The sequence below is a fragment of the Numida meleagris genome, chromosome 12, assembly GCF_002078875.1.
Source record: "Numida meleagris isolate 19003 breed g44 Domestic line chromosome 12, NumMel1.0, whole genome shotgun sequence".
NCBI classification, from domain to species: domain Eukaryota; kingdom Metazoa; phylum Chordata; class Aves; order Galliformes; family Numididae; genus Numida; species Numida meleagris.
The window spans coordinates 9480792-9503129 of record NC_034420.1 but is presented as its reverse complement, the minus strand read 5'-3'; the positions used below and the strand labels follow the sequence as shown (position 1 = coordinate 9503129).

Sequence of the window (22338 nt, the reverse complement as noted above, 5' to 3'; positions counted from 1 at the left end):
TTTGTGCGCTTGTTTATTATTATAGCTGCTTGAGAGCTTATGTAAACATCTCTGCATATGTATGGTTAAAAGTTTTAATCAGTACCAAAGTGGACAAAGTGACCTTCTGTAATTTAAACACTACACCGAAGAAAGTCTTTTAAATATAAAACAATGCAGATGAGCAGAGTGTGGTTCAACAAAAGGACCAGGTAAAAATGAGTTCTCTTCAACTATGTTGGCACATAAATCAGAAATAAGTTCACAAGATCCTCCTTGTAAGATATTCTCCCTTCCTTGAATTATAATCCTTTATTAAAGTACACACGTTCTAGTTCAGGGCTGTTCTCCTGGATCTTTGCTTGTAAGTCTGGCTCCAAGCGTGTTACGGACATAGAACTGAGCAAAAGAAACAAAATGGTTATATATAACAAGCACTTGATTCTAAAATAAGACTGATGCATCTCTTTAAAATTTGTGGAAAGTTTTCAATTTTTTCCATAAACTCCTCAAAGGAATCATGCTCCAGAGATCAGGCACAAGAACTCCCCCTTAAAAGGTGTTAAAGCTGTTCCCTACCTTAAAGAAACAGCGAGTTCCTACTATCATGAAGGTCGCAATCTAAGGCGTTGCTTGTTGCTGGCACTAGATGATGTTTTTCATATTGCCATGTATTTTGCCTATTTAACTTACTGCCTGACTTTATCCAGTTAAAGCGTTTGAGTCCTCACACAGTAAAGTGAATTCAGCTGCTGGGTCACATGAACAGCTGCAATTTTCTGAAGACAGTTTGAGATCTAAGCTTTCTGTGAACTTGAGAGCACTGGTTAGATCTGAGAGCTACCACAGTATTACTGGTACTGTGGGAGTTCTGTGCTAGCTGGTTTCCTATTTCCTAAGCCATCTCCTGAGGTAGCCTGGTGATCCTCTTTCACCACAGCTCTCTTTTCTATGCCAGGCATGAAAACAGCCTAAAACTGCTTTGTAGTATTCAAGTTAATCAGATGAGAATTAGGTATTTTCTTCTGCAAGTCAAAAGCTACTTCAGTTGCTCACTATTTTAACCAATACAGCTCTAGTTTGCATCCTTTAAGCTACATGTGGCAGCTTGTCAACTTGTAGTAATTCTGACAATCAGTAATAATGATGAGGGACAAGCAAGTTGAATGTATAAGACCCTGTTTCTACTGTAGAGTGCAATTTGAGTTAACTTCAGTCGGAGGTAACTCATCCTGATTTCATTCTGATCTCTGCTATGAGTGGTTTTTTAATGACAGTTTTTCATACTGTGAGCAGTTTGCATTGATGGAAAAAAAATTAATCAAACTGCAAATAAGCACATATAGTCAAGTGCTGTTCTCTATAACCAGGGAAGTTTCTAACTGAAAATAAAATGGGATCTGACTGTACTTAATGAAGCCATAAACTTACGGGACATTAACAGATGGTTTGGACTACATTAGTGATGAGTAACATTATTATTACTGCTCTGAATATTCTCATGTTTATCATATTGTATGGGCATTGAGACTGTACGCTCCGGGAGGCAACGACAACTTGTTTGTGTCTCTGCAGTATCTTGCATGCGTTGAAGTGTAACATTAAAGTAAGAATAACACAACAGGAATACGTACCTTTTTTGAGGAAATAGTGCACAACACAGGGGTGTTGCAAACACAAGGCTAGAGAAGACAAAAACAGGTTTACAATATTTAGGGTGCTAAAAGAAAATTAGAAGTTTTACACGGTCTCCTAAGCACAATGCTTTTTATTTTTGTTTTGGCATGGATAGTGAGGTAAAGTTCCATGAAATCCTTTATGTATCACGTAGTACTTAAATGTAAAAACAATACCCTTAAAAACGTGTATAAAGCTTTCATCTGCTGTCCCTTCAGGGCTTTGCACTGGTGTACGTGGCAACATAAGGTGCTAGACAATAGCAAATGAAACTTCCATTAACCAGGTGTTCCAAGAACTCAAACTGCAGGATTAGTTTACAATTACTGTTTATGGAGGTGGCAGCTAAAGTATCTTTTTAAGAAATCAAGCTGTTCACACACCTTTTCTTGTCCCTCCCTTTCTTCTTCCCTAGGCTCCTGCTTTTTTTTTTTTTTTGGCAGCTTTTTTGTTAACTGCTTTTTTTTTTTTTAAATATTATCAGCTTCAGCAGCCACAGATGTGGAAATGAAGTACCTGCTGTAGTCTCACTTTCTCAGATCAGTGGAGGAATGTATCATTTCTGCAGCTTCTTGTCTTTATTGCTTCAACACACTTAGTTTTTTTTTTTCCTTTGTACAAAATGCAAATACTGCTACTTCTCAAAAATAAAAACCCAACCTCTGCAGTTACACCTTTAAAACAGCAGACACAATCCAAAGAAGTCACTCACCAGAATCCAACTAATCCAACTTGAATGGGAGCACTCATCCATGGAAATCTCTGTTTAAAATAAAATACACACAGTGAGCATGGTATCTTTTATTCCTCTTCCCACCTTGGAAACTTGCATTGGAAGGGACAGCCTGCACCTAAAAGTCTGTTTTACATGATGAAAGCAAAACAATTACCAGCATACCTTAAGCCTGAGCTATGGTTTGAAAGCCTTATCCCAACCTCCTCCAAGTAGCAAGAAAAGAAAATTCCCAGTGATATCAGCATACACTTATTCTGAGTGTCCCTTAGAATCTACAATAGGTGACTGCCTGTTTTACTTAAGAACTGCTCCTGACCTGAACCTGTAGGCAGCTTTCTGAGTCACATAAGCCCACTGTAGCTAGCAAGCTGGGAGTGGAGCTGCTGGTGAAACGTGCTGGCAAACATCCTGAGGGCACAGCGAGTTTGGCTGTAGCTCTGTCTTCTATCAACTGGTTTTAGCTCACAACTGCTATTTTGCTTTGTGTGCAATGGCCCATTGCATCTGCCAACCAAAAATAAGGGAGATGTCAAGGAATTGATAATCCTTCCTCCTGTCTTATGATATGATTTGATGCATGGGAGCTGGCCCGTTTAGCACACAGCCTAGTACACTCCAGTTCTGCAAGCGTTTATCTTATTAAGGAAAAAAATGTAGAGGGACTAGGGAACAAAGCTGAGAAAGCAACCCATAATATACAGACTCTTTATAGCATACCCTACGGCACTGTAACTCTTGCAGAACTTGAACATACACCAAGAAATAGCACAGTTTTCTTGCACGTCTTTGCATGGTTTAGGAATCCCCTCCCCTAGCCCATGTTAGAATTCTAGTTGAAAGTGCTAATGAAATCAAAGCAGATCTGTTCAAATATCATTTCTACGCAGGGCTTTTTTTTTGTTTTGTTACAGTAAAATCAGTGTCTTTAATAAGTAGAACGTATACCACAACTGCTACGATAACAGGAAGCTGATTTTTAAACAAATGAGTAAGAATGCGTTACGGTGGGCAATGTTCTCAACAAAGGTGATGTTTTTCTGCAAGAGGCATTATTCAAGATGTAGAAGTTAGAGGGGAAAACAGTGAACAAAAGACAGGCAGTATTTGAGGAGAGACAGGAGGAGGAAATTTAGAAAGCTCAGTGCGATAAAGCTGGTGCTATGTGAAGTCTAAGCAGTGGTAACCAAGCCTGTGCATGAAGCTTCCTCCAGAGCCTGAGAGAAAGAAGAAACGATGCAGAACACTGTTCCTCTTTGTTTTCCTCTTCCTGGTGTTAACCTGTAATCCAGAAATGAACGCAGAAAGAACTGTGCAATTCAGCAATAATCTGCAACAATAGATAATACATGGAAGAAGCGTTCCATTGTTCTGACAATCTACTAAATACACCTTTGTTTGATTCTCACTTGAAATAAATTCACTCAGGATGCTTTGAATTTTATATACTGGGAGAGTTTCAATGGCAAGAGACTCCACAGCTGACGGTGGAAGATCAGAAACTGGACCGTGCATATCACAGCTCAAGGAGGAGGGACAGCAGCTACCAAAGTCATTGTCCCACGTTTAGTTGGGAACACAACTCAAAACCCAGTATAGTAACTGGCTCCAGTATACAAGGAGAATGAAAGGAGAGAGATGCTGAGAATTGCAGTGCAAGATACGTAGAAGAAAAGCCCCAAGCATTTCTGTAACTAAAAAGACTTAAAGGGCATCATGATAGTAATGGATATTGTTTTCAAGCCTTCATCTGAGTTGGTCATTATTCTGAAAGACAGAAGTGTCTGTGAGCATAGACAACGCAAACAAACACCCACTGCATTTGCTGGAACAATTTTTGCTAAGGTGCCTGATCTGAATCATAGCTTTTATTTTTCAAGAGTTTTACCAGACAGTGCTAATTAAGAACGATGGTAAGGTAAGACACTGACATTAGAAGGTCAGTGGCTGCCCAGGGAACCATTTACAATAATAAAGCAAGTCTCAAATGCAGGCTGCCCATCCTTACAAGGAGAGAAAATAGAGACGTACAAGATGGCAAAAGAAGTTAGTCTGTTAAAAGATGTATTGTTTAAATAGGGAAGAAGGCAATTTCGGACGAACTAGGATTTAATCTCCAGAGGACTTCATGGCATCTTTGGCAGTTAATGCAAAGAGAAAGTGGAGAAATGATAGCAAACAAAATGGAGAAATGGAGCAAACAAAAGCTAAAAGGAAAATCAGGTTTTTTTTCCCTGCTTCTTTTAATGTCAGATCCCCAGCTGTGTCAGTTCTCTCAGGCTAGCTCTGCCTATTCTCAAGAAAATGACTAAATGAAACAAGAGCTAAAAAGGAAAAGCATGGAATGATCTACGGTGTAAGACTTTCAAGACTGATATTTAAAAAAATTAGAAAAACGGCTCCATTCTAGTTTTGTGAGAGCTTTGAATGTGTATTTTAGTTACAGACTAAGAGACTTGAAGAAGCTTGTTTTAAAGGCATAAGAGGAAGTTTCTGGAATCGGTGCAGAATACAGAACAGGAAAGAAACATTTGCTGAGGATGTGAGAGAAGCAATATAAATTAAAGCTTCGGTTTCACTTGGGATTTTCAGACATTGCTATGAAATAAACGTTTTATCTCCTTAGAGGATAGGTTACTTGCAGCTAAACAAATGTACACACCCTGTCCCTTAGAGCAAGGTTGCTTATGGATCCTTTTGCCTTAATGTAATAATGTAATGATTTGGTTCTGCGTGGAGCTAGTCAAGTATGGCAGCGTACAGCCAGCACACAGCCTCACCATCAAGAGGCACTGCATTGCTCAATTCCTCAAAATGCAGTCAAAGCAACTGCTGAAATCAAAGGCAAAAGCTGCGTATACACAAAACCCAATTTTTAGAGCTTTCTAGTCAAGAATTAGGATTCTTTTTGAACCAGCAAGCATGTGTTTATCTTTTAAAAACATTTTTGAATCATTTTCTAGCAATAATTTTTGGAATACTGTTAGCTATACTAGTATTATAATTGAAGTATCCTCATGCAAAACAATGTCAGAAAATGGAGATGAATAGTACTATAGAACCTGCATCTTATTTTAAATATCAAAGGATGACTCACTGCTATCACTGAGACCAGCAGTCCAGAAGTATTTACCTCTATCTTACCGCAGAACATCATTCTATTTTCTTTGCCATTTAAGAGCCATTTGACTTTTCTGGCCCTGCATGTTGCTTAAAAAGGCTTTGGCAAGCTTACAAGAAGTTTTTTTCAAGAGTGCTGGTGATGTGCAAAGCAAAGACCAAGAAAAATGAGTTAGTAAAGCTTGTGTGGATGGTGTTGGAATACCGCAAATGGGATGGTGCTTCTGAAACCTCAAGAGAACATGCAGAAGCTGCTTGTTAGAAATGCAGCTCATTCCTTAAAGGCTTTAATACTAATCTCTACCAAGTGTTACCACTGACTACCTGCAGAGCAGTGTTTCACCTCTGCTCAGTCTTTGAGGCTGAGGGGGAGAACAGGTGAGCATGAACGGTCATGATGGTACCAAAGACCACTGAGCAGTCACTGAAGAAATCGCTCATTTTGGCTGATCTGAAAAATTCACAACACCCTTATATTGATATCACACAAACAATAATAGACATTTGTCTTCAAACCCTGGGGATTTTCACAGCTTCTTCACAAATGTCATATATTGGCCAGTTGAGTTGATGGCATTTGTGACATTTTTTTCCCCATATCAAAAACATGTAAATTCATTTTTGCTCTCTTTTTGTTGGTGTTTTTCGAAAGCTAAGGTTTATGTTCTGAATAAGACATTCTCAAGAACATAACAGCATCACAAGCTGCTTAAAGTTATTTTGCAAACAGGGCATGGGTCAAAAGCCATTAAGTCCAATCAGTGTAGGTCTCCTTACACTGCAAACACGTAGTGCATTTGGTTGCACTGCAGTTTCACTTCTTGAATGAAATAGAAGCAACACTGACTTTTATTCTAAAATTCAAACAGCACATCTCCTACTTTTACACTCTGAGCAACAGTGTTTTCTGTTAACAGGAGTGGAAAAAAACAACAGAACCTCTTCAGGAAAACAAGCTTTTTTTTTTTTTATACAACTGGGAGACACCTGGGACATTTTCCTAATGCCCATATATACTAATATACTTATATATATATTTATATACATCTATACTTTATATACTAATGCACAAGCACTTTCAAATGATGCATGTAGACAAGTTATCTAACTACACACAAGAAGTGTGAAGATAAGAAATGATACGATAAAATAGAAATATTTTAGACAGCTTTATCCTAGACAAACCAATAGAAATGGGCAACTTCCTCTGCTCACCCTCCCAGCTGCTGCCCAAAGTGCTTTTCCAAGGGAGGGTTTGGAAACTGACCTACCAGGGAGGAAGCAGATCCCCTTAGGCTATCACTCCCAGCTTGCCCAGTGTTTCCTAGGCAGAGGGTTTGTCTGGAGCTATGTCAGAAATAAATCAGTGGTATCAGCTGATAAAGATAAAATTCTCTTTACTGCTGAAGAGCAGTCCTGGTTGCATCTCCTCAGCTAAGAATTGTTTGTCCTAATTTAAGCAGCTATATAATTAATTTCACTATTGTTCTTTACCATCTTATGCACACACAGAGCACCACGCTGGTTTAGTTTATACAGTTACAACACCAGATTTGACTTTACACTACTTTAGCAGCAACAGAATTTGAGGACAATGTCATCTTTGATGACACATGCACATAGCGCATCTACCCTGCACTCACACATCCAGTTAGTTTTAAAGGATCATTTGAAAAAGGCATTTTTATCATCACTATTATTTCCAAGCTCAAAACGCTACTATGGCAGCTAAGCAAAGCTTCCTTTATTGATATTTTGGAAGAAAAAAAGCAAGAAAAAAGAATTATTCAACATTTTACTATTTTTCAGATAAGCTATATTCCAAGTCTCGGTAAGAGGAAAGTTTATTTACTAGGAAGAACTCTGCATTTTATGAATAATTATTAGAGTAACAAAAGAAGTAAGTCATTTCTTAATGTCCTTTAAAAAAATGAAGATACCTCTATCTGTGAAAGACAAAGAAAGCGACAGCTGTAAAGTGCACTCTACAACCATGTCCTCCAGGAGTGCTCAGAAGGAAGATACCAAGACTTAAAGTATTTTAAATATATGGAAATATTAACTTAATATATGCAATACACGTACATAGGTTATCTAAGACTAACCTTTAGGAAGGCTCTCTTTTCCAATGTGTTCATTATAAAGGGAGGAATTGCTGCAAATGAGAAAAAAATAAAAACAGAACAACCTTGGAGATAAAGGCACTTGGTTTTAATTTTCTGTGTAGATGAACTAATACTGTAATTCAGTTTTTACAGCTGTCTTTACCTGAACTTTCATTTCACATTGCCATCACGAGATACTGGATTGCCATCTACAAAAGTAGACTCTCCCAATAAATGGAACTTGTAATTTCACAGGTAACTAAACCTGAGCTCAGTAACTGGGCACTGGTCAAAGCATATATCTTCAGTAAACCAGTTCCTCTTAAGCAGAATTTGCTACCAGTCCTTTGCTATCTGCATAATTTCTACAAAAGCACCCCAGGAACCATTCTGTTGCACTTCAGTGCAACATACTGCAGATGTTTTTCAGATGCAGACTTAAAATTTAACAAATGTAAATACTTCCTGCATAACTGTAGGATAATTTGGCCTCTGAGAAAATCACTTACACAGAACTTAAGCTCTCTGTCACAGTAGGAACTTATAATCAGGAGCTGCATCTGACTGAAGTCCTCCTTACCCATGCCAGGAGCAGCCATGAGGATCCTTGATATAACCACCTGAGTAATTGCCTGCTCAGCTGCTTTTGTTGATTCACCCAGCCTGTTTCCATTCTCATCTGTGACGGGGATTCCAAACTTGAGTTCCCTGTTGAATAAGAAGGAAAAATACAACAGAGACTGACATGCATTTATCCACTTTTTTTGGTCATGTTTCTCCTCCTTAAAATTTCTGATTAGAAGAATTATGCTCTTTATTATCCATGTTTGGAGCAAAAATTTCAAGTAGAGAAAGACTGGGGGCAAAATATGCTAAGAAGTGAACAATTGAATATTTGTAATATCAGTCTGACACCTGAGCCTGGCCACGTGTATTCTGAGAAGATTTGTTGCTGTAGTACACAGCAGGGAGAGGTTTCTTCTTCAAGAAAATCAGATGAATAGAATTTTTCTGGATTGCTCTCAAACTAGTCTGTCCTTTCCCACTTAGAACACAGGGAATAAAGGCAGATTAGTTTCATTGAACTAAAACACAGTTCTCCAGCATTCTAGTCTGGGTTTTCATTTTAACCACCAAGAACATGGAAGTGTGGAATTTGGAAGTGTACATGAATGCATGAAGCAAATTGCATTTCTGAATCTGTATTACTCTCTACCAGAGCTTTAGCACATAATCCTGGACTTGAGCAAAGCTCACATACAGGGAAGAGCCTTTCAGAGAGTGATAAGCAGACAGAAGGGGAGATATACTGATGACTGCCTTAGGTCTTCTCCCCATCTTTTATAGGAAATAAAATACTACCATGGATTCAACTTCACCACCAGCATGAACTTTAAAATATTCCCTTTTTTTTTGGCTCGTAACCTTGTGTTTGTAAGAGGACGCTTTTCATTTCTTTTTCCTCATTTCTATTCTTAGTTCTTGCCAAATTAGAATATATAAGAAACTTCGTTACTGAGAAAGTGCATCTTTTTTTGTAATCTCAGACAATTAAATAGAACTCTGAATATTGACTTTATGACTAACTTCTGTATGTGGGATTTTTAGCACCATTTTTGAAATGATTATATTTTTCCAAAGCGCAGTTTGTATTGAAAGGGCCCATGTGATCAAGTCTTGAAGGACAGGTACTCGGTTACTGAGATCTAAGGCTGAAGAACTAAATAGATATTTATCTGAAGAGAATGAGAATGTTCTATTTACACATGTCACAGTCAGTCAATTAAAACAAGATCATGCCCAAGGTTTTTGCAAGGTTCTGAAACAAGCTAAAGATGGAGAATGTTCTTTTTTCAGTACCTTGCTGATCTAAGCACTTAGAAACATCCTTTCTTTTAGAATGAAAGATTTTTATGCCTTTTCCTACCTTTGTCTCATTAGTGGAATATTAATGCAGTTAGCAGCAGCAACAGCAGCAAAAGGAACAAACCGTCCTATAAGAGGTGAGACATGCTGTGAAAAGCAGAGAGAAAAAAATAATTACGTAATCCTTTTTTCCCAAAGGTCGCATCAAGATGCTTCACTTCTTAGTGACAGTTGAGATCTATTTCCTTTGAATTAAAATTCAGTGAAAAATCCCTAGTGAGGCAGAGACAAACAAGAAACAAGCGAGACCCAAGTCATAAATACTTCTATCACAGTGAGCACTGGCAGGAGACTGACAAAAACCATTTTAATTTAGTAGCATCATTGCAGACAAATGCCAGCTTCTGAGCATGCTTGTCAGCCTGAAGGCAACACTAAATAGATTTTAACTTCACTGTCTTCAATGGCAAGGTTACAGCTAGCAACATTTGTAGTCGTTGCTTTGCATCTAAGGACGCTCACTGCGTGCAGCTATTCAGCCAGCCAGTGTCTCGTATAATCTGAATTACTCTGCTTAGAATAATGTCTCTCAAATAACTTGAGAATGCTGTACCACTCCCAGTAGACTAAAGCATAAACAGAGGGATATAAAATAGATGTTTTTTTGGTACATGCTGGGTATTTGTTTAAAGAATTTCAGTTTTCAGTATTTAATAGAAGCAGTTCTTTACATATTCTTCAGCCAGTCAAGAGCAGACATCCATGTTTGCAGGAGTGATACTGTACCTTAAAAACACACCTGTACAGTTTACATGGTAACAGGCCCACGTCATTCTAATTGCATGTCCACTGCAATTAGCTTTCAAACACTGCCAGATACTTTGACACGTTAAAAGAAACTGCAAAAAGGCACCTTCATTGGATACATTTTGTGTTATGAAAATAGCAAGGATAGGGCATTTAAAATATACATAAAATAATCTATATGGGGAAAAAAAATAAGATTGGGAGTTAAAGAAAGGAGCTGCCAAAGGAAATTACAGCTCCTTAACGGTAGCTGTGCACAGCATGACACCGATCCAGAGGAGAAGCGAGCCACTTCATAAAGCACCAAAGTCTGATTAAGAATGGGAAAAAGTATCAGCAATACCTTTGTTAGTGCATTAAGTCCTAAAGCTGTTGCGACAGCACCTGTGGTAGCAGAAACATAGGCTGTTCCCAGCTGGCTAAAACAAAAATAACAATGTTTGTATGTGCACAACAATTATATTCACGCCACTTTCAAAAAGAAACACCTTCTACACATGCAGTATGTCCCTTCCACCTACAGAAGTTAAAACACAGCCCTTTCTGTACTGCTGCAATAAGGTAAGGATGGCATGGTCAAATGGAACCATAAATTAACCCTTTTTCTTCCACTATGAGTAAAAACAGCAAGCAAGCAACACTTAACTGTGAACCAGGTTCCACTGATTCTGCACTGCTGTCTGGCATTTTCTCTTATGTCTCAATGAGCACTTGGAAGGATTTAGTTCTGTATTTAATTTCTAAGGTCATGTCTACAATAGTAATTGAAATCAACAGTACCAAAACGCGTACGTGTAGACCTGCTACGCTGTAAAGACCCAAATCCAACCCAATCTGCCTGTCCTTTAACCCACTGCCTTCTGCCAGACATCAACATGAAAGCCAGCTTCAGAACTGACTAGGGTCCTTAGATTTATCTTTAAAGGCAAAAATGGAGGCCACCTTCATCACTCCCATCCCAGGCTTCTTGACTGTACGTACCAAACTGTTAAACACAGATGAACAAACTTAGCTACCACCTCAAACTTTAAAGACCAAGCATGCTCTAGCCCCTCACAGAGAGCTTGTAAACGCATCAGAAGTATCAGTTCAGTGCCTGACCTGACAGTAATTGGGGCATCGCCGCTCCTGTTTGTGTAATTTACTATAGCATTGAAGGACTGGTTAATCCACTGCCAGAAAACCACTGCTGGTGTCGTTCTTGAAAAAAGAAACAATTATTAGCATTTTTTAAAACAGAGTTGAATCAATGGCACAGAAAAATATCAGCAAATCAAGAAAAGCCACAGCAAGCAGTAATCATACAGTTTCTTGGTTATCTGAATAAAGCAATTCAGTCAAGAGATGCTGTCTTAATAATCAAAGTGCAAGTTACTTCTAAGAATAGATTTTAAAAGCATTGCAAATGAATAAAGGCTCACTTGGGTCAAAGGGTTTATAGTAATAGCAAAAGCATCATAGCAAACCTCTCTACAAAAACACACAGAGGAAAAAAAACCAAACTTTTCAAGACCTAGAGCACTTTTCCAGAGTAACTCCTTTGCAGTTCACTTGCTCTCTTTGGAAGCTCCATAAGTGTCTGAGAAATTGATTTTGGAGACAGGATTTACTTTCTCAGTCTTCAAAAAGCTACTATGCCCCTAATTGTTCTACTAAATCTCTATTTCATTATAAGGAGGAAAGTAGGATATAAGGACTAGAAGAAGAAGTGGCCAAGAGCTTTTATCACAGTTCCTTCCAGAGGAAACCACTCATCAGCATGGGTGTGAGGGAAGACAAAGAAAAATATTTACTATACCTCGTCTAAAACAATGTTTTGACAATAATACTGACTTTCACTTATCTAATTTGTAGGGAGATGTTTCATGTGTTATGTTGCCACCACTTACCTATAAAAGGTCATCATGCAACCTGTGATAGTCATGTTCATGGGTACCTGAGCTGACATTCGGCCAATCAAGACCATCTTTTCACCAGTGTCCGGATGAAAGGCTGAATCATAGATATACTTGGCTCTCCACAGTTCATTCTCAGTCAATCCAGGAGCCACGATACCTTGTCTTGGAACAAATAAAACTGTTACAAACATAACATGCTCCAGCTTCCGGTGAAAAACGTAGCATCACAAGATGCTAACTTAATCTACTGTCATAGTCAGCTTGCAGATGGTGAAATGGAGAAATAAAAAATCTCGGAGAAATAAAAAATCTCGGAGAAATAAAAAATCGGTGCTGGATCTGAGCTGAAATGGACAGCTAAAATCTGAGCATGAAACTGTGGAAATTTACCTGGATTTAATAAGCTACGTGCCCCAAACAATACAACGTATAAGAGGCAATATTGAACTGTTATCTATTAACTATTGTCTGAACTAGACAATTATACAATCCTGTATTTTCAAATACTAAATAGTTTTTCTCAGATGACAATTTCCTCATTCATTAGTCATTTGATAGCACTGCAAGTTCTGAAATAAGAAGAAAGAGTGGTGCAATAGAGTGTCTTTAATGTTTCCTTTTAAATCTTTAACAGAGATAGTCTTATCACTGTCATGACTTTTTTGGGCCAGCATTAGAAATGGCTGTCATACCTGTAATCATGCACGATTTTTCTTGCACTTTCCAGCTGGGCATCAGATAACAAAATATTTCGGGGGTCTGTTACAGTGAAGAAGTGACTGGCTCGTCCAATGAAAGTGCTTTGATCCCATCGGGGCTCCTTGATGTTAATATTTAATGGTATATCTGCCGACATCTTCAAAAACTCTGCGAAGAAAACAAGAACATTTGCAATTCAGAATTGTTATTTCATAACGTGTCTCAAACTGATAAGGCTCTACAATGAAAGGTAGCTTTATTGCAGCAAAAAAAAAAACACAAAAAAAACAAGAGATGCATGTATTGCAGAACTGAGCTTTAAAGGAGTACAGAAAGCAGATGATGTCAGACATCATCATGGTTTCAATGAGATTGGTATTCATGCAAGAAAATAAACTAACTTAAAGAACTTAAACATCTACAAAAACATTTGTGTGCCTGCTTCCTGAGACATTCATACATTTCATGGTTTACTCTAAGACCATGATTACCTGAGGATGAGTAGAATGCAAAGAAAGTACAGCAGTTTACTGAGAAGTAGATGTACTAATGAACAAGATATTAAACAGAAATTTGCTTTACTGAAATGATGAATTAGCGTTAGCTGAACATGTTGTCTTAAAGGGAAATTACATTTTTCAAGAGATGCCTGAAGAGCTGTTACGAAGTGCAGCAGCAGCAGAATTATTTCACAAAATCCAGTTAACAGCTCTGGCATTGCAAAGCAAAACAAAAAAAAATAGGATTATAAACCCTAAATATTCTTTTTAGTGAGTGCTGTTTCTCTAAATCCATGTTCTAATGAAACAAAGATTACATAATGCAACAATTTGCCACATTATGAACACACGAACAATTCTTCTAATGATACATCAAGGATGGTAACAGAACTGCAGTGGCAGGCACCAAGGAATGCAATTCCACAGTTAGAGGGCTTAAAGCTCAGAAAATTCAAAGTTTACTTCAAAATGACTAAAAGTATTTTGACATCTGATCTTTACATCCCACCAACAAACCTCAGGAACACCGTGAAGCTCCTGAGCCATTGGTGTCAGTTTGGTGAAACTTGCATGGTGGAGAATGTAAAAAGGAATCAGCAGAAGAGAGGAACTAAGGATGTAGAGCGTCTTCATCATTAAAAAAACGGGAATAAAAAAGGAGAGAATATTAGTGAAACATGAAGCTGTTGTTTGTCCCTCAAATGTAATTATGATCCCTCTCTTCTACATTAAGTGGAGAAGTCTGTTAGTCACAGGAGAAGAAAAGTCTACAGAAATAAAGGCCTAAATGCCTCTGTTTTACAGTATGCCATACACCTATTATGGGAAGCACTGGGTTTTCCAATCTCATAGAATGGCTTGGGTTGGAAGGGATCCCAAGGATCATCAAGTTCCAACCCCCCTGCCACAGGCAGGGCCACCAACCTCCAGATCTGGTACTAGACCAGGTTGCCCAGGGCCCCACCCAAACTGGTCTGGAACCTCCAGGGATGGAGCATCCACAGCTTCTTGGGGCAGCCTGTGCCAGCACCTCACTGTCATCTGCGGACATTCTGCCAGTGTCATCCAGGGAGCTCAAGTCTTCCCAACATTACATGTGCTCAAGAAGTCAACAGAAACTGTGTATGTGTCAGAACAACAGACATAACTGTAAAGCTGTAAAGATAAGGTGGCGAGAATGCAGAATAACCACATTATAAATGAAGATAAGCAGTGTTTAAAGAGTACTCAGCCAGTATGTTCTGGGCAGCATCGCTGAATATTCAAGGCAAAGCCCCATACACATAGTTGACTAAGAAAGCAAAGCAACCTACTGCAAGTATATCAACATTTGGGAAGGCAGAGTGGATTAAATAACTAATAACAAAGGCTGTCCTTTGGCATGGTCACAGTCACGGCATGACTAACAGCTGAATGATGGAAGTGCCATATCTCTGCCAGTACTACTAAGTAAGTTTCTTAAAAAATTATTAGAAAACGCAAATTTACTACTAATTAAAAACGCTCTTCCTTTCTTACATTTACTGGTAATCACACAGTTTCTTTATACAAAAGAATCACTTGTTTCACAAAACAAACAACAAAAGCCAAAAGGCATTGGGTAAGAAGCAGAGAATTCATCCCCCATTTCCAACTGAATATTCTTGTCCTGTTATTCCAAGTTCCTATTTGCCCTAAGTCCTTCCACAGTTAAACATCTCATAGCACCACAGAGACACCACCTTACATCTGTGTATCAGTAAGATCACTGCCATGTGCTGCAGCTCTCAGCAGGCGTGTTGCGTGATGAATACGCATCATGGAAATGAAAAGATGTGGAGAGCAGAGCTCTCATGCAGAGCATTTGAAAAGGAAATGCTCCTTGCATTTCTTTCCCCTCTAATTGCTATGCCATAAAAGATAGCCTCCTGTGAACAGAGATTATTGTGGAAAAAAACACCAGTCCATCTTCTGGTCTAAAATGGTGGCAGCTGCAAAGGGCTGGGAAATCATTCCAGGAGTACTTCCCTATCGGTTTAGTACTTGTGGGAAAGTGTGTTTCAATATTCTTATAATTAAATTTTCAGTTTCATTAGGAAAGATTAAATCTTCTTAGGACAGCTTATGTCAATCTGTTTAAAACTGTCCAACAAATGCTTGAAAAAAAAAACCCTCCATAAATAGAAGCTCTTTGCTTTCCTTTCATTCTGATCAGCAAGTGCTGAAAACTGCTTTGTATATATTACTGGGATGTCTGTGATTTGTTTTAATTGCACACAAAATGTCTGCCACAAAAACCCAGATCCTTTAACACTATGAACACTAAACAGCAAAGATCAATTTAGTATAATTTCACTCCTAGGCACTTAGCCTACCCTAGTGGAGGTGGATCTACAGAACAGAGAAGGGAACCATGACCACATCTTATCCTCATCCCCACAGTGACTTAGCCCCAGTCAGACTGACACGAGCATGTCTAACCTTGCTACACCAACACACCCCCATCTTCCTGTGTGGGCATATCCTAAGGAAAAAGATGGACTTCCACATGGCTGCATGGCAAGGGTTAGCAGGGCAGCAGCAAAATGCAAAGCAGCAAGAAAGTAGAAAACATACTTTCAAGGGATCCTTGGCATGCACGATGGCAAAAGCTAATGCTTGAAATCACTGCGCCTGTTTAAAAAGATGACAACAGCAACAAAAAATACTGGCTTTGATAGGACTGGTCTTCACAAAGGTAAAGCAGAGCGTATGGATTCCAGTCTCGCTGGTGTTCACCCAGCAAAAATTTGTTCTTGCACAAAAAGGGATCAAAGTTTTAGGTGCCTCCTATCCAAGAACACAATATTTTCCTTTAAAGCACGTGACTGACATAACTGACTTACCCTTTAATATTATCAGTAAGTACAATGTTTTTCTAAGTGAGTTTCAAATCATAAAGGCTCTGTGCACGGGCAGACCACAATGCACACACAAGGCAGCGGACGCTGTCCATGCAAGGAAGCGTAACAAATTCCAGACACTGGAAAAATACAATTTGGTGGCACACAAAACTTGCACTGAAGTAGAAAGGTTGCAAAGTTTGTTGGTCTCGGGACTCTGAGTCACCGCTCCGCTACAGTGCTCCTTGTCTAGGAGAGCTAGGGAAGTTCTGCCTTGAAAACGTACACGATTTCCAGCAAAATATTTTTAGAATACCATCACTTGTATTAAAGAGAGTACATGACGCTCCCCATGTTTTGACAGACCTTATTAGTAAGTGTTAAAGGAAGAAGTAAATTCTATAGAGCAAACCCATCAGCCAGTAAAACGCCTGTGTACCCTAAAGGGATCCTCTTATAAAACAAAGCGCCCAGCTTCAGAGTAACAATGGTGACCATGCACAAACATGGGTTTCATCAGTGCATTATCCAGCAGACACGAAGCCATCATGATGAACAAGAAAGGCAGCTGCTCTGATTTCTTTTCAATTTATTTGTCCTATTTTTATAGTGATTCTACAAACCCCTCACTGTAAGTTGCTGCAGCAGTATTTTACCTAGACCTCACCTTCATTTTCAGATTCAATTTTAGAGGTGCTGCTGCTTGCATAATCCATTAAGATATTTAATAACAAAAGCGATTTATGATTTAATTACTATTATAAATGCAAGGCTTTGTAAAGTGTGTAACCCCTCTACCTGCAGTCAAATAGTTCACAGTATAAGTTAAGCATGCCCAAGATTTAAGCTCTAATTATCCAAATTCTTGTAATTAAACTGTGAAAAGAAAAGGTACAGGGCTCTGAGTTTAAATCAAATTAAGATAAAGCCAGCTGGACCATGAGATAAGTGGAAAGTTTGCAAAAGGGACTGGAAAGTAAATGCACATATCTAGAACGAAAGCAAAAATGTTTACTTTGTTTTATGTACACAATTAAGTGCTAGGTGGCTGCTGAAGTTTGCCTTTATTAGTTGACTAACAATTTGAATTTATTGCTCCCACACCTATCGCTATTCAGTAAGCAGTGACAGAGGGGAGAACACCTGCAAAATAAGAGAAAACTGAATTAGCAGCACCTCAGATTTTAAGGTGGAAAGGTAAAAAGCAGAATTACCCAAACACCCCTCTTCCTCAAGCAACTCCACTAGCAGAGGATTTGGGAAATGGCGTTAATTAAGTTAAGTTACTGAAATAATTCATACTGAAAAGGCACTGTGCAGTCACATTCATGACACAGGAGGACCAGCACTACTGGAACAGATAAATGACAACAGTGACATCGTAGCACAGTGAGATACCATATCTATCATGGAAAATGCACAGTAAGAAAGAAATAACACTTCTGTTTCAAACAACTCACTAAATAGAAAACTATTAAACAGAATCCCTTATACTTGCAAACCTCAGTGTTAGCAACACCCCTTCCTAACAAATTAAACCAACAATAAAGCACTGTGTGTCCGCTGGCACATTCATGTGACTGCACTCCCCACTTCCCCCATGCCATGGAGAATGGCTGTGCTATGGGATTGTGCCAGCTGCTGCAGGCAGAGCTGTGCTCCTGCAGCTTTGCACCGTGGCTGTTTGGCTCTGCAGCTCCCCAGCCCCAACACAGCGATGATCTGCATTTCACACCGCAGCCATTCATACGTATCAAGGCATGTTTTCAGAACGCTAACTGCAATCATGTGCCTCATCAACTATCCACATGGTAGATAGATGGGAATGGCTGTGGCTTGCTGGAACGTGTTGCCAGAAGTTCAGCTGCAGGACCAGGAAGATGATTACAGACACTTTGGATTACAAACTCTTCTAAATAATGAAGTTTCACTTATCCGCAGCCAAAAGCAACATCTTCCTTTATCTGAAGAGAAATTTTCAACTCTCTATTTTCAACAGTCTTCTACAAACATCTTTCTTTTAAATTAAATTAAATTACTTTTTGACTATGTCTTTCAACCCTTCCTTCCAATCAGAAAGTTGAACTGAATGCCCCAGTGCTAAGCACACCTAACCCTGCTGTTCTCTGATCAGATGGAAACGTCTGCAAGTTCACATTGTAATGCTTATACTGACATTAATGGGAGGGAAAAAGAGGGCTTGGAACTAAGTGAGAGCGGCCTCTCTTAAAAAATAATTACATAAAACCAGCACAAAGCCTGATCAACAATTTTAGTACAAAGGCTGCATTTAGATTTGCTGCAGAATCAGCAGCAGTAGCAGAAGACTTTAAACCTTGTTTAAAAGGTCAACAGTAGCGGTTGCAACAATTCTAAAAAATGCTGATTCAGGAGTTGTCAGTTCAACTCTCCGGTGTTCTTTTTCCAAATCGTATTTCAGACATCAGACTGGCTGCCATGTGTCACTTCTTGCACTGTAGCAACAGCCGAAAGAGCAGCAATGACCATCCCAGACAGTAACTTACCACTCAATTTTGAGCAACCCAGACTTTCGATCATTTACTTTGACATGGATGAAAAGCAGTTGAAAACAAAAGATGAGGTTTTATAAAATGTGAACCGTATTTGTTACTAAGACTGCACGTAACGGACTCAAACTAGGGGCTGAATTCAAGCTGGGCAACCCACACTCAGGCAGCAGCACATGAATGAGTGGATTTGCTACTTTCCTTGCAACAATGTATGCTTTCTTACCTTACTTATACCCTACATTTTAAGCCAAATCTTGAAAAAAATCCATTCTACAAGTAAGAAACTTCATGAGATCCATCATTATTTTTTTCCAAGCTAATATCCAAGCTAAAGCTGAAACCAGAGCAATGGAAAAGGAAATTTCATGATATAACTGTGTATCCTGATGTGTCTGATACAAGCTGACATTTTTAAAGCTGCTGTCACTGTTCTGAGTCAAGAAGCATCCCCAGTGTCAAAATGTCCATTCCTTGAGAGATGCAGAGAGCTTCTGCCACTGTTCTGCAGAGCAGGGAGGGGATTCTGACAATGGCTAAAAGATAAGAAGTGCCTGTAGGTTGCTGAGGAGCATGATCTTGTCTGGGAGAATATTTTTGAGAGATACTAGCCTGAAAACTCCCCCAGAATTAGGCTTTCCTGAACAGATAAATGCCTGGATTTTCTTGAGTGGGGGATCTTTTGGCAAATATTCTTAGACTGGATAGGATGCTGCTTCACTCTCTACACAGAACTTCCTGTTCCTTTTTGGTTTTATGAGGGGCCGGAGTCCAGATTATTGGCTCCAGTACCTTCCCCTACTGAAGTGGACTCTGTAAATGAGAGCGGCCTTTCACCTCCCTTGCACACAGTTCCAGTAAGGGAGCAAACACCAAGCTGGGGAGGACAACACTTGGCCTAAAGAAGAGAAGCCTATGTCCAAAGCAGTGCAGATGTGATAATGAACAATGCAACATCTCACATCTCAGCTCCCCAAACCAAATCATTACAATATTACTTACACTTCATCAGACAACATGGTACTCACAGAGCTCAAAGCAGCCTGTGTAGACGAAGGGAACAAACTAGCCAACACACATACTGAAAGAAAGATGTAACTTCCATCATACCCTTCACTAGGCCTTAGGCCCCTCACTTCAGGTGATGCAAAGGCATTTGGGTCAGATTATGATTCACAAAATCTCCCAGGAGCTAAGTGTTCCTTTTTCAGAAAAAGGAGAACAAAAATCACATTGTTTTCCCCTCTGAAAACAGATTAAAAATGGAAGGTAACAGAAGTACCCCTTTCTTATCAGAATCCTACCATTACAGAATAGCTCTAAAGTTGGAGCCATGTGCTGCTGAAATCATTTGATGTACAGATTCATGGGGAGAGAGACAAAATGTAACACATTTAGGTCCCTAGATCTCTGTCCTTCAAAGCAGTCCCTAAGCAGCTGGATGTGCAGCAGCCAATGCCCTGTTCTGGGAAATGAGAGACATAGGCTGGAAAAGCTTTAGGCTCAGAAAAGTACCTGCTGCTCCAAAACAGGGAGAGGAACAGCTCTCTTCTTCCGCTGCCTTATTTATAAATCAAAGCAACCACGGCCACTTGCTTGTTACTGCAGAGTTCAGTTCTTTCGAAGCACCTCTCATTGTGCTTTCATAGAAAATATTGAAAGGTTCTGTTAGGTCTTTCTATTCCTACAATAACATACTGGCCCTTTTCAGACCTTTTTTTGCCAAAACAAACTCAGTATTTTTGTTTTCCAGGAGAAATGCCACGAGAACAGTGGCTATGTTGATTTAGGAGAAAAAAATGGAAAATGAACTTCCTTCAGATTAGTAGAAGGTGATCCATTCTACTATAAAACTGCAACACTCCGGTAAAGCAACAGCAGAAATGCAAACCCAGCTACTATCCATGTTTCTATTGTTCTGAAAGGAAATTGTTCTTTCAAAGGAAAGAACACAACACATTCTCCAGGGATGTCAATCAAGGCAGGACAGTTAGTTCAAACCAGAAGTACTAACAGATCGCCAGGGGAAGGAAGCACTTCTGTGTGATGGCAAAACAGCAGATATCAGACTCACCAGTGTCATGAAGCAGTGATATTCCTCTATTTGCACTGTGCTCGCTAGTACAGTTTGAAAGAAGCAGCACTGCGAGAAGTATGATGCAACATCCTTGCACTAAATGCTAGCAAACACATTTGCAAAGTTTTCCTTCCCCAAAGCCTCTTCATCCCCTAAATACCTATTGAGATATTATATATATATATACATATAAAATCTTTGCACTACGCTTTTTCCCACTGCAATCACAAGAACAAACTGAATTCTGGAGAAGGCAAATCGTGACAACACCACAAGATACTCTTTTTGCTTATAAATGTACATCCTGTTTGTAGCCTAGCAACAGAAGCAGCAGTCTGCGTTAAATGGATAGTGCCTGCTGCTGGGGCTCTCTCCTCAAAACAGCAGCCATCTTTGGCATGTCACTTGGAGGGAGATTTCATCATTCTGCATTAAAGCTGCTTCCAGATGTCCGAGCTGCAGCAGTGTGTGTTTGCAGTTTGCCATCTCTGCTCACACCAGGGGACGTGTAGCTCGGAGATGTGTCACACACCGACCCCTCCTCTTCATTAAGAGAGGAAAAGCTAGGAAGGGTTAACTCAAGGTCTGATTTTGTGTCATTGCTGATTGCTGCGAACTTGTCTTTGCCCTGTGGTAAGCTGAGGTAGGATTATCAGGTTGTACCCAGACACGTTCACGGCCTTCTTCCATAGTTTTACTATTGGAGATACACACATATAAATATATTTCTGATAGGATCCATGCAGGCGATTTTTAAACTGGTACGAATTCAGCCCTCACCCCCTCCTGCTTTATAATCACAGCAATCGTTTCCATAAGGAAATCAATACTCCTACTGAGCACCCCCGGCCCCCAGGCGGCCGTCCTGCAGCGCGCTGCCCTGGGGCACAGCACCCCGCTCGGCAGACAGCCCGGGGGTGCTGAGGAGCTGGGGAAGCAGGGGGTCCTCGTGCAGGAACCAGGGGCGACACGCAGACTCGGGGTCCTCCCTGGGGAGGACGGGGGTGGCAGCGCGGGCAGGGTGACAGCTCCACCCGCGGCCCAGCCCCGCGCACACCGCTGCCGGTACTCACCGCAGCCCCGCGCGCTGCCGGCTCCGCGCCGCCCCGCTGCCCGGAAGAGGCTCACACAGCGCGGGGCCGAGTTGAAGGGCGGCCGCCCCGCCCCGCTCCGCCCCGCTCCGCCCACCGGGGCCGGGCAGAGCGGCAGGGCCGAGGGGAGTGCCGTGCATCGGGCGGTTGGCCGCGGTGGTCGGCCTTGAGTCTCCGGCTCAGGTCGCGCCCCTCCGCTCCCCACCCAATACTTCAGCCCTGGGTATGCGGAGAGCAGACTTGAGACTGCTCAGGGGACTAATTAGCAAGGTCACTTTGGAAACTGATTTTGAAGGCGTTGGGGTCCGTCAGAGCTGGTCGCTGTGCTGCTTCTCGAGAGCGCAGCAGCAGGCGGTTCCAAATGCCAGGAGTCGTGCAGGCTGGAAGGCTTGGCTGG

At 40.2% G+C, this 22338-nt stretch overlaps 1 protein-coding gene across 4 annotated transcripts; it reads right to left on the bottom strand.

Moving 5' to 3' along the window:
* SFXN1 (sideroflexin 1) lies at window positions 95-22008 on the bottom strand. Of its 4 annotated transcripts, none has more exons than XM_021410276.1 (11): window positions 21924-22008; window positions 12878-13052; window positions 12177-12347; window positions 11389-11487; window positions 10631-10706; window positions 9542-9627; window positions 8195-8322; window positions 7615-7664; window positions 2369-2418; window positions 1614-1661; window positions 95-378 (listed from the first exon to the last, which is right to left on the bottom strand). In XM_021410276.1, the coding sequence occupies exons 2-11, from the start codon at window positions 13039-13041 to the stop codon at window positions 282-284; spliced, it is 969 nt and encodes a 322-aa protein (XP_021265951.1). In that variant the 5' UTR covers window positions 13042-13052; window positions 21924-22008; the 3' UTR covers window positions 95-281. The 4 variants fall into 4 exon arrangements, 1 of the variants encoding a protein (XP_021265951.1); XR_002442717.1 differs by lacking the exon at window positions 95-378 and adding an exon at window positions 5834-5960 and having other exon boundaries at window positions 8124-8322; XR_002442718.1 differs by lacking the exon at window positions 95-378 and adding an exon at window positions 5834-5960.